General features: G+C 44.1%; 1 protein-coding gene across 3 annotated transcripts in view; it reads left to right on the top strand.

The window, feature by feature from the left end:
• The window catches only part of DEPTOR (DEP domain containing MTOR interacting protein), a 94,892-nt gene that overhangs the window by 65,814 nt on the left and 13,890 nt on the right, over positions 1 to 15,188 (top strand). For all 3 annotated transcript variants that reach the window (XM_087706736.1, XM_087706734.1, XM_087706735.1), the window contains exons 8-9: positions 1,961 to 2,031; positions 4,440 to 4,544. In XM_087706736.1, the coding sequence (XP_087562862.1) occupies positions 1,961 to 2,031; positions 4,440 to 4,544 (176 nt within the window). The remainder of the gene's footprint in view (positions 1 to 1,960; positions 2,032 to 4,439; positions 4,545 to 15,188) is intronic.

The following is a 15,188-nucleotide window of genomic DNA, read 5'->3' as shown; positions in this document are numbered from 1 at the left end:
GTAGGCGTGCGAGTGAGCACATGCACACGTTTTTGGCACTTGAGGCAAAAAAGCTTCAACTTCACTGTTCTAGGCAAAGCAATACCAATTTTTTTTTTAAAAAAACCCACCTTTCTTGGAGAAGCAATCGGTTAAAATCCTAAATCACTAACCCTAGAGTATGCATATAGAATTCCACCGGGTGCCGAATCACCTCAGAATCAGACTAAAATCCACGTTTTCTGCCTGGTTTGGCTTCTCAACTGTAGATCAGTCTGTCCCTTTGTTTTACAATTTATTTCTATTTATTTTATTTTATTTCCATAGCCACCCATCTCAATTGTGCAATTCACAGCCCAGGCAACAAGCCTTTGATTTATGTTGAGCTATGAATGAAACAGGGTAGCACATGAAAGGGGAACAACAAAGTGATGATGCTATGAGTGAGAGCAACCGCAAAATTCTTTCAGCTGTCACATCAATTTGTATCTGACAAGCCCTTATTGAACAAGATGAAAGCTGCCACCAGCCTATTTTTGTTCTCAGCGATTTCCTGCGCTTCCAGAAAGATGAAAGATAACTCATTTCTGGCCTTCAAAAAAAGGGGGATAAAAATATGCTGATGCCAAGGAAAAATTGATTAGGAAGAAATAATTTGGGCTTCTCCTTTTTTTTTACATCAGTCTGGCTGTGCGTTAACAACTTCAGCAGACAGTTTCTGTAGCCCATAATAGCTCTTTTCAGGCTGTGTGATAGGAAGTGTTTTAATCATTGGAGGAACCCACAAGCATGACTGGTTTTATGATTTTAGATACACTATATTGCCAAAAGTATTCGCTCACCTGCCTTTACTCGCATATGAACTTACTGTAAGTGACATCCCATTCCTAATCCATAGGGTTCAATATGATGTCGGTCCATCCTATGCAGCTATAACAGCTTCAACTCTTCTGGGAAGGTTGTCCACAAGGTTTAGGAATATGTTTATGGGAATTTTTGACCATTCTTCCAGAAGCGCATTTGTGAGGTCACACACTGATGTTGGACGAGTTTATGTGGCCTACCACTTCGTGGCTGAGTTGCTGTCATTCCCACATTCTTATAATACAGCATGAAATACTCATGAAAAGGAGAAGCACAAATCAGCAACCAGCTTAATTTTTATTTTACATTTTCTGAGGCAAGAGGGCACTCCTCCACTGCAGCCTTTTTTTCCCCCTTAGAGGTTCATCGCTTGAGCACATCTGGGTTAATTTTGGATGCTCTATACATCACTTTGTTCTCAATGGACAATTGATGTCCTTGATGGTTGTGAAAAATTGCCTAGTGGTTTCCTTTTTAAGGCAGGTACAGAGTAATTGTTCTATTCTCAGAAAAGGTCACTTTTAGGAGAAGGAAAAAAAAAGCAGAAGTTGCAATATAACCCTGGTTAAAAAAAAATATGACTGAATGAAGCCAGGCAATTCCAGACCATGTTCCTAATTTGGAAGCAGCTTCAACCCAGGGGTGGGCTTCAAAACTTTTATCAAGGGGTTCTCTGCCCAGTTGCTGGCTGGGTGTGGCCATGGTGGGCGTGGCCAACTCGGCCTCTTGCACCAGGGGCTCTGGAGGCTTTCTTCGAGGCTCTGGAAGGGTGAAAACGCCCTCCCCCTAGGCTCCAGAGGCCCTCCGGTGGCAGGAAACGGGTGCGTTTTTGGCCTGCCTGAACTTCCAGTAGGTCCGTTTTTTGCTCTCCCCGAGCCTCTGGGCACGTCCTGAATTTACCTGCATCCAAAACGGGCCGTGTGGGGACTCCTGTGAGGGGCGGGGCGGAATGGGCAGGGCCAGCCAGGAGTGGAATATGAGGGTTCTCCGAACTGCACAGAATCTTACCTAGAAGTTCTCCCGAACCCCTGCGAACCCCCAGCAACTTCGCCCTCTGAAGAACGATTAGAAACAAATCTTATTTAGGTGTCTTTCCTTCCATTTTTTTTTCCTCCAGTACTAAAAAGAGCAGTGAGTCCTGAGGAACTTCTGCGGCCCGGGGCTCCCTATGCCCGGAAAACATTCACTGTAAGTTTGTGTTTCACATCTTTATTTTCTGCTGCTTAGCACATTTGATTGTTTGTTTATTATCCACGAAGGTTTATGCAGCGTTGCGACTCTTGCTTAGAATTTTACCTATTAAATTTCAGGGGCTGAACTTGACTGTGGTGTAAAGCTGTCCAAAAGGTGCTTTTTTCAAGAGGCAACTGGACTTTCTGTTTTTTCTTTAAAGATGCTTCGCTTCTCATTTAAGAAGCTTTGATCCAAGAAGCAAAACACTTTTTAAAAACAAACTAGAAAGTCCAGTTGCCTCTTGGAAAAACACCTTTGGGATAACCATGAGCTGGATGACTGAGAATCTCCATAGACATGGTGTAAAGCTATTTTCGTTCAATGGTGTAGAAATAACACAATGATTTTGAAGTCATCTTATAAATATGACTAACTAGCTGCTAACCCTGTGTTGCCTGGAACAAATCCCCCTTACCAGAGGGAGTTCCCTTGCTGTTTGTTTGTTTGTCTAAGAACCAATCCCCCTTACCAGAGGGAGCTCCCTTTCCTCCCTGTGAAGCCATTACCATGTGCTGGTACAGTAGAAGCCATTTTAAGGCACAACAGGCTCTATCTCAACAGAACATGAATCCAAAATTCAATATCACTGTCAAAAGTATTGTGATTTGAGACTATTCATTCCTTTTCATTTCAGCGGCCCAGGCGTTCCAGAGTTATGCTGGAACACACACCCCATAGGGTGTTAGGGGTATTTTACTCCCACAGTATTTTTTTTCCAGAGAGTAAATCACCTGTGTACCAAGTTTGGTTGAACTTGCTTGAGACGTTCCAGAGTTATGCTCGAAGATACACACACACACTTTTTATATATCTAGATAAGATTAGGGCAATAATGTGTTTTTATGCACCCAACTGGAAATGGGGGTCAGAAAGCTAAACAGGGTTGGACGGGGTTGGTACTTGGATGGGGCACTGGCAGAAAATATCAAGGAAGTAAGCTAGGAAAAGAAAATGGCAAGCTGGTTCAATATCACTGCCAATGAAAACTATATAGCAATAGCAATAGCAGTTAGACTTATATACCGCTTCATAGGGCTTTCAGCCCTCTCTAAGTGGTTTACAGAGTCAGCACATCACCCCCACAGTCTGGGTCCTCATTTCACCCACCTCAGAAGGATGGAAGGCTGAGTCAACCTTGAGCCGGTGAGATTAGAACCGCTGAACTGCAGATAACAGTCAGTTGAAGTGGCCTGCACCCTAATCACTGCGCCACCTCGGCTCAGTGCAGACATGCAGTTGCTAAGAAATTAGCTTGACAGATATACAGATAGTCCTTGACTTATGACCAGTTACTTAACACCTGTCCAACAAATGAGGACCCAGATTGTTGGGGGCAATAGGCTGACTCTGTAAACCACTTAGAGGTTGCTGTAAATCACTGTAAAGCAGTATATAAGTCTAAGTGCTATTGCCATTCTCTGAGCAAACATAGCATAGAAACTAACCTATAATCTATACAGAATAAATGCTTCAGATTAGTTCTGCTTTTTGGTCTCTCGGAAGGAAAATTGCCTACAATTAAGCTGTGCTTTCTTGAGACTTCTTGGAATGCAGATTTAGAAAACACTATATATGAGTTAATAAGGGCTCCTTCATAAACTGTTCAGCTTACATTGTTGTCATTTTGCCGGCCCAAAGGTTGGGGCGGGGGACAGATTACTCCACAGTGTAGAGATAAAATGATAAATGTCTTGGATAATTTCTATCAGGTACACTGCAAACTGGGTGGGTGAGTTTTTTTTTAAGATAGATGAATGTAATGTTTAAAGAAAGCAGGGGTAAAAATGAGCTATGCTTACTCTGTCTTTAAGATTTTGTTGTGATCTCTCATCAAAATAAGAGTTGGAACATCTTCATATTCACCTTCCTTCCTTCCCTCCTTCCTTCCTATCTTCCTTCCTTCCTCCTTCCTTCCTTCTTTCCTATCTTCCTTCCTCCCTTCCTTCCTATCTTCTTTCCTTCCTTCCTTCCTATTTTTCTTCCTTCTTTCCTTCTTCCTTCCTTTTTTCCTTCCTCCCTTCCTCCTTCCCTCCTTCCTTCCTTTCTTTTTCTCCCTTCCTATCTTCCTTCCTCCTTTCCTCCTTTCCTTCCTTTTTTCCTTCCTCCTTCCTTCCTATGTTCCTTTCTTCCTTTTTCTCTTTCTTTCCTTCTTTCTTTCTTTCTTTCTTTCTTTCTTTCTTTCTTTCTTTCTTTCTTTCTTTCTTTCTTTCTCCCTGCCTATCTTCCTATCTTCCTTCCTTCCTTCCTTCCTTTTTTCCTTCCTGAACATCAAAGCCCATTTCTTTGCTTAAAGAAAGAAGAGGGAGAGAGAGAGATTATTAACAAGATTCAGTGTGACCATTTTCTTCTTCTTTTCTTTTAAGATCATAGGTGATGCTGTTGGGTGGGGATTTGTGGTCCGAGGGAGCAAGCCCTGCCACGTGCAAGCCGTGGATCCCAGTGGGCCAGCAGCTGCATCGGGAATGAAGGTACTTTGAAATAATGCAATTAAAGGTCTCAATGCGGGTGAGTGGCTCAGTGGCTAAGACGCTGAGTTTGTCGATCAGAAAGGTCAGCAGTTCGGCGGTTTGAATCTCTAGTACGATGTAACAGAGTGAGCTCCCGTTACTTGTCCCAGCTTCTGCCAACCAAACAAGTTCGAAAGCACATAAAAATGCAAGTAGAAAACTAGGGACCACCTTTGGTGGGAAGGTAACAGCATTCCATGCGCCTTTGGCGTTTAGTCATGCCGGCCACATGACTACGGAGACGTCTTCAGACAGCGGTGGCTCTTCGGCTTAGAAACAGAGATGAGCAGCATCCCCTAGAGTTGGGAATGACTAGCACACATGTGTGAGGGGAACCTTTACCTTAATGGGGGTGGGGTATTGGGACCAGGGAGGGACACGTTTTTGGACCACTTCATCTGGGACAAACCCAGCCTCGAACTTTCATATCACTCTTATGAAAACAGCCCCATATGACAGCTGCAAAGACTAACTCACACTTTTACTTATATACCACTTTACTTGACAAAGAAAAGGGAGAGGTCGAAATGGAATGCAAGGGTGGGGGAGGATACCCCAAGTAGAATAGAATAGAATAGAATAGAACAGAATAGAATAGAATAGAATAGAATAACAGAGTTGGAAGGGACCTTGGAGGTCTTCTAGTCCAACTCCATGCTTAGGCAGGAAACCCTACACCACTTCAAACAAATGGTTGTCCAATCTCTTCTTAAAGACTTCCAGTCTTGGGGCATTCACAACTTCTGGAGGCAAGTTGTTCCACTGATTAATTGTTCTAACCGTCAGGAAATTTCTTCTTAGTTCTAAGTTGCTTCTCTCCTTGATTAGTTTCCACCCATTGCTTCTTGTTCTACCCTCAGGTGCTTTGGAGAATAGTTTGACTCCCGCTTCCTTATGGCAGCCACTGAGATATTGGAACATATCTATAGCTATGCTGGCTGGGGGATTCTGGGAATTGAAGTCAAGGAGTCAAGGTTGAGAAACACTGCTCTAGAAAGAGGGCAGAGAAGAGCAACAAAGATGATTAGGGGACTGGAAACTAAAACATATGAAGAACGGTTGCAGGAACTGGTTATGTCTAGTTTAATAGAAAGAAGGACTAGGGGAGACATGATAGCAGTCTTCCAATATCTCAGGGTTTGCCACAAAGAAGAGGGAGTCTGAGGGCAGAACAAGAAGCAATGGGTGGAAACTAATCAAGGAGAGAAGCAACCTAGAACTGAGGAGAAATTTCCTGACAGTTGGAACAATTAATCAGTGGAACAGCTTGCCTCCAGAAGTTGTGAATGCCCCAACACTGGAAGTCTTTAAGAAGATGTTGGATAGCCATTTGTCTGAAACGGTATAGGGTTTCCTGCCTAGGCAGGGGGTTGGACTAGAAGACCTCCAAGGTCCCTTCCAACTCTGCTATTGTATTGTATGAACTATTTGTGACAGACCCCAGCCGTGAAGACATTATTTTCTTCTTTTAATCAAATGCTCCTTCTAGATTAGGCTGCTGGAACCTCTCTCCCAAAAGACTGGGAAAACTTGGCAAGAACGGAAAGGGCAAGAATTTGATCACAGCCCACATTTAACCTTTGAATTCTGCAAGTGCCCTTGGCACTGAGACCGGCTTGTTTGCTCTGCTTTCAGATGCCCTCATATTTCTGCAGGATTTTGCTTGCCGCCTTATAACAGCATAACAGAGTTGGAAGGGACCTCAGAGGTCCTTTCGTCCCGGAGTCCCCAACCGCCAGTCCATCGGATGGCACTGCGCCACGGCATGCCAGAAATAGGGCCACTCAAACAAGCAAAGCCCCGTCCGTCGGATGGAGGCAGCACAAGAAACCGCATCCAATCCGGTCTGCAGAAAAACCTCTCTCCAGGGAACTGGTCCCTAATGCCCAGTGGTGGGTTTCAAAAATTGTTCGAACCTACTCTGTGGGTGTGGCCTCCTTTGTGGGAGTGGCTTGCCGCCCATGTGACCGGATATGAAGATGCCGACGACACTTGTCAGAACCACCTTAAATTACCTCTCACAAAGCACTGGCATGCATAAGAATATGATGTAAACATGTTTTTTAAAAGGCATCTTTGGTTTGCGTTAAAACAACTTCAACACACGCAATGTTCTGATTGCACCACAAACGCAGTAGTCATCCTTACCTTTCACAGAGGCACTGAGTTTTATAAATATGAGCATGATAGTGTAGAATAATCATATCCAAGGACCAGTGGTGGGTTTCAAAAAAGTTTGGAATCTCTTCTGTAGGTGTGGCCTGCTTTCCGGGTCCACTGGTGGAACCTCTTCTAACCGGTTCGGTAGATTTGACGAACCGGTTCTACCGAATAGGTGCGAACTGGTAGGAACCCATCTCTGCTAATGCCCAAAAGGCTGGGGACCATTGTAATCTAGTCCAGTCACCTATACCAGTGATGGCAAACCTTTTCAGCACCGAGTACCCAAACCAGAATGCACATGAGCATGCACCGGAGTGCCGGAAACCCAAAGACCAGGGGCCCGGTGCGCATGCATATGCCAGCCATCTGGTCTTTCGGTTTCTGGGGCACCAGTTGGTCTTCGCGCACGCCAGAGGTCCGGAAATCTGAAGATTAGGTGGCCAGCACGTGCATGCACCCTGATCACCTTCAGGTTTCTGGCACTCCAGCATGAGTGAAGACCAGCTGGCAAGCGCGCATGCGCCCCTCTGGAAACTAGAAGAGCGGCCGGGGACAGTACTTGTGCCCACAGAGAGGGAGCTGTGTGCCATCTCTGGCACACGTGTCACAGGTTCACTCTCAGGGTCCTATATGATTGCAGCCAAATGATTGTCCAATCTCTTCTTAAGTGTTGGAGCATCCAGAACTTCTGAAGACAAGTAGTTTCACTAATTGATTGTTCTTATCTGTCAAGAAATTCCTCCTAAGTTCTAGGTTGCTTCTCTCCTTGATTAGTTTCCACCAGTGATGGGTTTCAAAAATTTTTTAGAACCTCTTCTGTAGGTGTGGCCCACTTTATGGGAGTGGCTTGCCAGCCATGTGAAAGGGTGGGTGTAACCAACTTGTAAAATGTGGTGAAACTCACTTAACAACCCTCTTGCTTAGCAACCAAAATGTTGGCTCAGAAACTCTGGCATTTGAAGCACGCAAGTCTTAAAGCTGTCAAGTTTCAAGACCCTTGCACCCCTAACCCTTTAGGAAAAAAACCCCAGGGGTGTTCAAACTTGACAGCTTTAAGAGTTGTGGACTTCAACTCCCAGAATTCCCCCTCTCGCTCTTCATCTTGATGATGTGCGGACGGGTGGGGGGAGGGAGCTGGAACTGGTTCTAAACGGCACTGTAGATTTGTGGAACCTCTTCTATAGAAGAGGTTAGAACTGGCAGGAACCCACCCCTGGTTTTCCCCCATTGGTTCTTGTCCTGCCCTCAGGTACTTTGGAGAATAGCTTGACTCCCTCTTCTTTGTGGAAGCCCCTGAGATATTGGAACACTGCTATCATGTCTCTACTAGTCCTTCTTTTCATTAAACTAGATGTACCCAGTTCCTGCAATCTCTGGTGAGAAAAATTGCAATCTTTCTTCTCTTCACCGGCTCACACCTTGCACTCCTGTTGTTTGCACTGCGTAGAATAAACGCCTAGGGCAAGCCTTTGCCCTACAATTCAGCAGGCAGATCTGAAAAATTGTTGCTATGTAAAGCTGGAAAGAACACACATGTGACAAAGCCAAGGCTGCCTTTTGCTTTTTACACGGTGTGCAATTTTTACAGTTTTTAAAAGACGATCGCTCGCTCCAAAATGTCTTTACAGCATGGGGAAAATTGGATAACATGTGAGATGACCTCATTATTCGAAGGATGCAAATTCCATTCTTTGCATCGAGTTATGTTATTTGCGGAGAGGTAGTCCTCGACTTAAAACAATTCATTTAGTGACCGTCAAAGTTCTCATAGCACTGAAAAAAGTGACTTGCAACTGTTTTTCACGCTTACGACCGTTGCAACATCTCCATGGTCACGTGATCAAAATTCGGACACTTGGCAACTGACTCATATTTATGACGGTTTCAGTGTCCTGGGGTGATGTGACCCCCTTTTTCCACCTTCTGTCAAGCAAAGTCAATGGGGAAACCAGATTTATTGGATAACCATGTCAGTAACTTAATCAGGGCAGTGATTCACTTAACAAGGGTGGCAAGAAAGATCTTAAAATGGGGCAGGACTCACTTAACAAGGGCTGCACTTAGCAGCAGAAATGTTGGGCCCAATTGTGGTCGTAAGTCGAGGACTACCTGTAATGACATCATACAAATTACCGTATTTAAAGGACGCCAATGGTGCCGTTTCAGTGCCGTTTCAGGGCGTTTTCAGGAAGATCAGGCTCCTTTCCCTGTGCTGCTTCTCCAAATTTTTCTCTCCTCGTAGCTTGTCCTTGTCACTTCTCCTAAATCCTAAACCCATTCATCACTTTTGCAATTGCCTTTAGACTCTTAAATCTTTTTCTCGTAAAGAGTCTCGCCAGTTTCATCCCACCCTGACTCTCTCCTATATTCAGGGGTTGGATTCTACTAGTTTGGACCAGTTCGGACCAGTGGTGGGTTCCGGATCCTGTTCCAACTGGTATGGTTGGAACGGGCCCGGCGTCACCCACATGGGCACGCGCATGTGTCATACCTGCCTGTGATGCCTCTGCAAGCCTCCGTGATGCTCCAGCTGCTCAGTGGAGCATTGCGCAGGCGCCGTACGTGCCATGCATGAGCATGGAAGCGCCAAAGGCTTAAAGGACAAGTAAGGTGCTCGGGTGGGCGGATGGGTTCTCCAGAGCACCATACCGGAACGTTACACGGTGCTCCGGGCAGGCTCCAGTACACCCGTACCGGTGCGTACTGCCTGCAACCCACCATTGGTTCGGACAAGCCAGGAGCTCCGACTATCAGCTGGATCCTCCCGTCTGCCTCTGCGCTATACTCACCTATATTTTCTGAAGCCCAACTGATAGGTGGATTGCCATGCCTCAGCTGTTTTCCTCCTGCGGATGGTGATTTCTCTGTAAACTGTGCACGCAAAGCGCACAAAGAGAACCAGTTGTTAAACCAGTAGGATCATACCCCTGCCTATTTGTATTCATTTGTTGGATCTGGAACTGGGGTGTCAAACTCTATTTCATTGAGGGCCACATCAGGGTTGTGTTTGACCTCGGGGTGGTGGGGTGTGAAGTGGGTGTGGCCAGGGTGGGTATGGCCAGCTCAGCATCACTCGGGTCAAGGGCACCTATGGTGGCCTAGCAATCTTCCAGCGAAAACGGGCTCCCAAGCTCCGTTTTCAGCTACGACAGCCTCCTGCAATCTTCTGCTAGTGAAAACAAAGCTTGGGAGTTTCCACCCATGACCCTCATGAGCTCCGTTTTCAGCTACGATGGCTTCGTGCAGTCTTCCGCCAGTGAAAACAGAGCTTGGATGATCCATACGCAGCCGTCTCGAGCTGCGTTTTCGCTGGAAGAGGAACGGCAGGCCGGTCCTATGCTGTTTCCTGGGCAGCCCCGTGGGCCAGATCTAAGCACCCCGTGAGCCAGATCCAGTTCCTTGGTCTTAAGTATGACACCCCTGATCTAGAGGCTTCCTAACTCCTAAGAACTCTGGGCAACTTAAGACGTCCAAAACTAGGAAACAGTAAATGAAAGAAGAAAGACATGTACATCCAGAACAAATTATCAGAGGCTTGACAGCCACTTAAGCCCAGGCCTGGGAGCAGGGCCAGGTTTTAAAAACCTGCAGAACAGCTGCAGGGTGGAATCTGTACAATCTTTGATAGGAGGATGTTATTCCAGAGGGCAGGCGCCTTGGCAGAAAACATATGCCTTCTAAATTATTTTTTTGTTCCTAGCTGTTCCTGTTTTATCTCACACACATATTTTCCCGTTCCATTTCTAGGCAAAAGCATCATTTTATACAGGGTCCTTTTAGCTTCTTATGGAATAGATCCCGCATGACTTTCTATCTTTCCAGCAGTGTCAATTGTTTTCCTAACTGTTAATTAAACTAAATTGATGCCAGCTCTCTAAGCAAATTGTTTTTAGAAGTCATGACCTCCTAATCTGATTCGGTTAACCAACACCAGCTGATTATTTCACTGCATTCAAGGTTGCTTGTTATCAGTAATTTACTTCGAGTGTTACCCCATAGGAATAATAATTTTGAAACGCACTATCAAAAGAGAATTGCAGAACAATAAAATGTCAAATTTATACAGAGGGCAATCCATTAAAGTTGCTCGTTGTACTTTTAGTGTTCCTATGTCCCAAGGCTTAAGAAGAATTATATTCCTTTTTCTTAATGAATATTTTATTTTCCATTTCCATAACATATAATCACATGTATATTATTACATAGACAATGTCATATTGTGAGAGAAGACAATATACATGTGCAATCATATTGCTTTAAAACCAAGCCTAGTATACTTCCCGCCCCCTCCCGAGCCCCCACAACCTCCCCCCCCCTGACTTCCCAGAACCCGTACATGGTATAGATATTTAACAACCACAGTCTAAGATATATTGATAAAAAAAGAATAAAAATAAGAAGTTAATAACATCTTTGCGTTGAACTTAGCTCCTCCTTTCTAAACTGACTTTAAACAATTTAAATCATTCCTAATCTTAAGCATAGGCTATCTGGAATTTCTTAGTCCCATATTTATTTTGTGTATAATCGATCCATTTTCTCCAGTCTCGTTTATATCTCTCATTTGAATGGTCTTTAAGATATGCAGATATTTTAGCCATCTCAGCTAAATTTGTGACTTTCAGTGTCCATTCTTGGATTGTAGGCAAATCTTCCTTCTTCCAGGATTGCGCCACCAACAGTCTTGCTGCCGTTATTAAATGCAAAATCAGGTTAACCTCTACCACTGTACAGTCAGTAATTATACCTAACAAGAATAACTGAGGAGTAAATTTTATCCTTTTTTAAAGAATATTTTGTATAATCCATCATATTTTTATCCAAAATGCCTTGACCTTTGGGCAAGAGGATTATATTCCTTAATAACTTGAAAAGGAATGGAAAATTGTAATCTTAAATATCTTTTTAAGGTTTGGATCCTAAAGTTCCCAATGGCACAAAACCTTTAAGTTAGCCTGCTACTTAAAATATTGGGAAAGATTATGAAAATTGTATTGAAATAACTCTCAACAGTCAATCACATTGAACTGAATAGTGAAGTGATTAACAAGGCATCTGTGGGTAGAGGGTAAAAAGTCAAGATGGCAGCTGTGAGCATGTGATCGAAGCCACACCCCTTTTGATATGAGCCATACTCCTTTTGATATGAGCTATAAAAAGGGGAGGGGTTTCATCTCCATGGCCCACATCTTGACTTTTTCCCCACATTCCCTCCGTCTGCAGATGCCCCTAGGGTTAAATCGATGAACCTAATTGGAACCCATCTTCATGAAACTGGCTGGCTGATGTTGGGCTGGTCATTTTCTTTCAACCCAACCTGACTTGCAGGTGGGTGTGGGAATTAATGAAAGAAAATCTTTGTGCAAATCTCTGATTTTCTGAAAGAAGAAGGGAATCTAATAAATCAATAAATTCTGTAACAGCAAAATAACCAGCAGACAATTCATTTGTGGTGGAATGTAGTCTGGATTCCCAGCAGAGGTGGTCGCTTCCAGTTCAGCCCGGTTCAGCCAAACCGGTCGTGGAATTCAGGCCTGGGTCGCAGAACTGGCAGTGACCCAGACCTGCCAAGCCCCCAAATCAGTTCCCTGACAGCTGCCATGTTGTTTTACAGTGACTACGCATGCGCAGTTCACTATAAATTGTTCTGTACATGCGCAAAGAACAATTTACAATGAACAATGAGTGGGTGTGAGGGTTGCGGAGCAGTAGTAAAACCGGCGGCAACCCACTCCTGATTCTCCATTCTCGGGCTGCCTTCCAGAGGATCAAGAGACAGCAAAATTTAGATAGTTTGGCTGGGTGAGAGAGAGTTAAGATGGCTCCTCCCTAGCAATTCTTAGAGGACATCTCTAATGATGCAAGTAGTTGCTTTAGTTTTGGCAAGATTTCTGTCTGTAGGTGAAGGACAATAAAAGAATCTACTTAGAAGTAACTCTATTTTTTGTGGGTTTTTTAAAAGATCCTCTAGCAGATTTACAGGAACATGAAATCGGTTTGATGGGAAGTGACAACTTTCTTTGGCGCGCTCAAGAACTTAACAGAATTGGGTTTTATATCTCAAGACTGAAACGGCGTGGAGTCAATATTGACCCAGAGATAAAAATTGGCAAGCATTTGCAGCTCTTTCTAACAAACCATTGTAAGGCCTGCTGGATGCAGCTGGAAGTTAGAACGCAGACCATAGAATAATAGGGTTAGAAGGGAGTTTGGAGGTCCATTCCCCTGTTGGAAGAAATATCCAGGTCCAGTTCCAAGCTGGGAAAAAGACACTGGAAACATGGAGGCTGATTGGAAAGATGGTTTAATGATGAAGCAGAACCACATGGTGGTTTGTGGATCTGGGCAGCTGACCACATGGAGTTGAGAGTGAGAGGTTTTTATAACTTCTCCTGGGCTTTGAACTTGAGTTTCCTGTTCTTGCACAAGAACATGTATTCTGTTGGCTGTTGTCAGACTCCCATGGTGCCATGTACAAATCTTAGGAGTTTGTCTGAGCTAAGTTTGGTTGAAGTTTGACCTGATGCAATGAAGGGGCTTGTTGGGCAATTCCTGTTGTGGCTGAGGGCTAACCCTACCTTTGTTCAGATCTTGCTGCAGGGAATTTGCTTATGACTAGGGCTATCTATCTCTTTATCTCTTAAGTGCTGGTGTCTGCTGAGGGCTATTAAGAAAGGCGGGGGCTATTAAGAGTGAGTCTGCTTCCTGCCTCCAAAAAAACGTTTCTCTATTTCTCAGCCAGGGAAATGTACTATTCTGCCTTTTTAATATTTCATAAAATATTTCATTCTTTTAGGAGAGGGGTGGGTGATAACTTTCTACCTCACCCCACCCCCAAACAGAAGACTATACCATTCTGGACAAATGTTTGTCCAATCTCTTCTTGAAAACATCTAGTGATGGAGCACTCACAATTTCTGGAGGGAAGCCATTCACTGATGAATTGTTTTCACTGTCAAGACATTTCTCCTTAGTTCTAGGTTGGATTTCTCTTTAATAATCTTCCATCAGTTACTTTTTGTCCCGTCCTCAAGTGCTCTCAGGAGCTGGCTTGGTTTTCACTTAACCCACTGCCAATTGCGATAAGGGCATTAGCCACTCAGTGCAAATAGTAGAGCTGGCTTCTAGAATCGCTTCTCCGGGTTTTGATATTTTTCATGAAGATAATAGCATTGATCCGGTGTTCATACTGTAGAGGAAGAATACTCAGCAGGGTTCTTGCCAATGGTTCCACCACAAAACCGCGGTAGACTAAAGCGCGCTCGACAAAAGCGCGTACCTGGCATCATCACAGCACGACGAAAACATCACGCTGTGAACGGTAAACTTAAAATTAACGCAAAAACCTTACCCTAACCCCCCCAAACCTAACCCTAAACCTAACCCTAAACCTAACCCTTAACCTAACGCTAAACCTAACGCTAACCCTTAACCTAACCCTAAACCTAACCCTAACGCTTAACGTAACCCTAAACCTAACCCTAACCCTTAACCTAACCCTAACCCTAACCCTAACCCTAACCTTAAACCTAACCCTTACCTTTACGTGAATCGGCTTGCTTTAAAATCGCTTTTTAAAATCTCCGCGGTCGTATTTGTCACGCTGCTGATGACGTCAGGTACGCGCTTTAATCGGGCGCGCTTTAGTGGAACGCGGTTTTGTCATGCCACGCTTGCCAATCACTGAAAAGGTGTCTTACAGAGCAAATGAACACCCACAGCATTTCCCTATGTAGTGTTTTAGCAGCTGCTGCCTTCGCAAACATTTGCTTGGCTGCTTCAAAGGTTGTCCCCATGGATTACTTTTGCCTGTTCACGCAATACTTTCACCGAGATGGCCAAGGAAGCAAAAACGACAGCGTGCATATTTCCACACTATCTGGGGATAATGTTTGAAGCAGCTGTGTTACCTTTGCCAAGGATGCAGTTGCTTTAAAGCTTCAAAAAGAGATGACTAAGCAATGGGAGAAGCCAGATTCACTTAACTGTGTTACTAACTTACTAACTGCAGTGATTCGCTTAACAGCTGTGGCAAGAAAGGTCATAACATGGGGCAAAACTCACTTAACAGCTGGCACGCTCTTGGTTAGCGGCAGAAATGTTGTGCTTAATTGTGGCCATACGTTGAGGACTACCAGTACTCCCCGTACTATGACTATGGTCCACCGCTGTAATCTACTTCAAAATATCCATGACGAATCTGAATACTACTCCGCATGGGGTTTATTGTACAATTGGCTAGAGGAAAGGAGGGGAATAGCAGGAAAGCAAAAAAGAAAGGAAGAAAGATCAACAAAACAATAGACAACTACAGAACCGGAAATGGATTAAAAGACTGAAACATGAGATAGACTATAGTAAATAAATATTACACAAAATGACGTAAATGTAGTAAAAATGGTTACACACAGATATATATATACATACATATACATACACACA

The sequence above is a fragment of the Thamnophis sirtalis genome, unplaced genomic scaffold, assembly GCF_051295495.1.
Source record: "Thamnophis sirtalis isolate CommonGarterSnake01/CBP01778 unplaced genomic scaffold, rThaSir2_p1.2 scaffold_2, whole genome shotgun sequence".
Taxonomy (NCBI): domain Eukaryota; kingdom Metazoa; phylum Chordata; class Lepidosauria; order Squamata; family Natricidae; genus Thamnophis; species Thamnophis sirtalis.
This window is presented reverse-complemented; position numbering and strand designations above follow the sequence as displayed.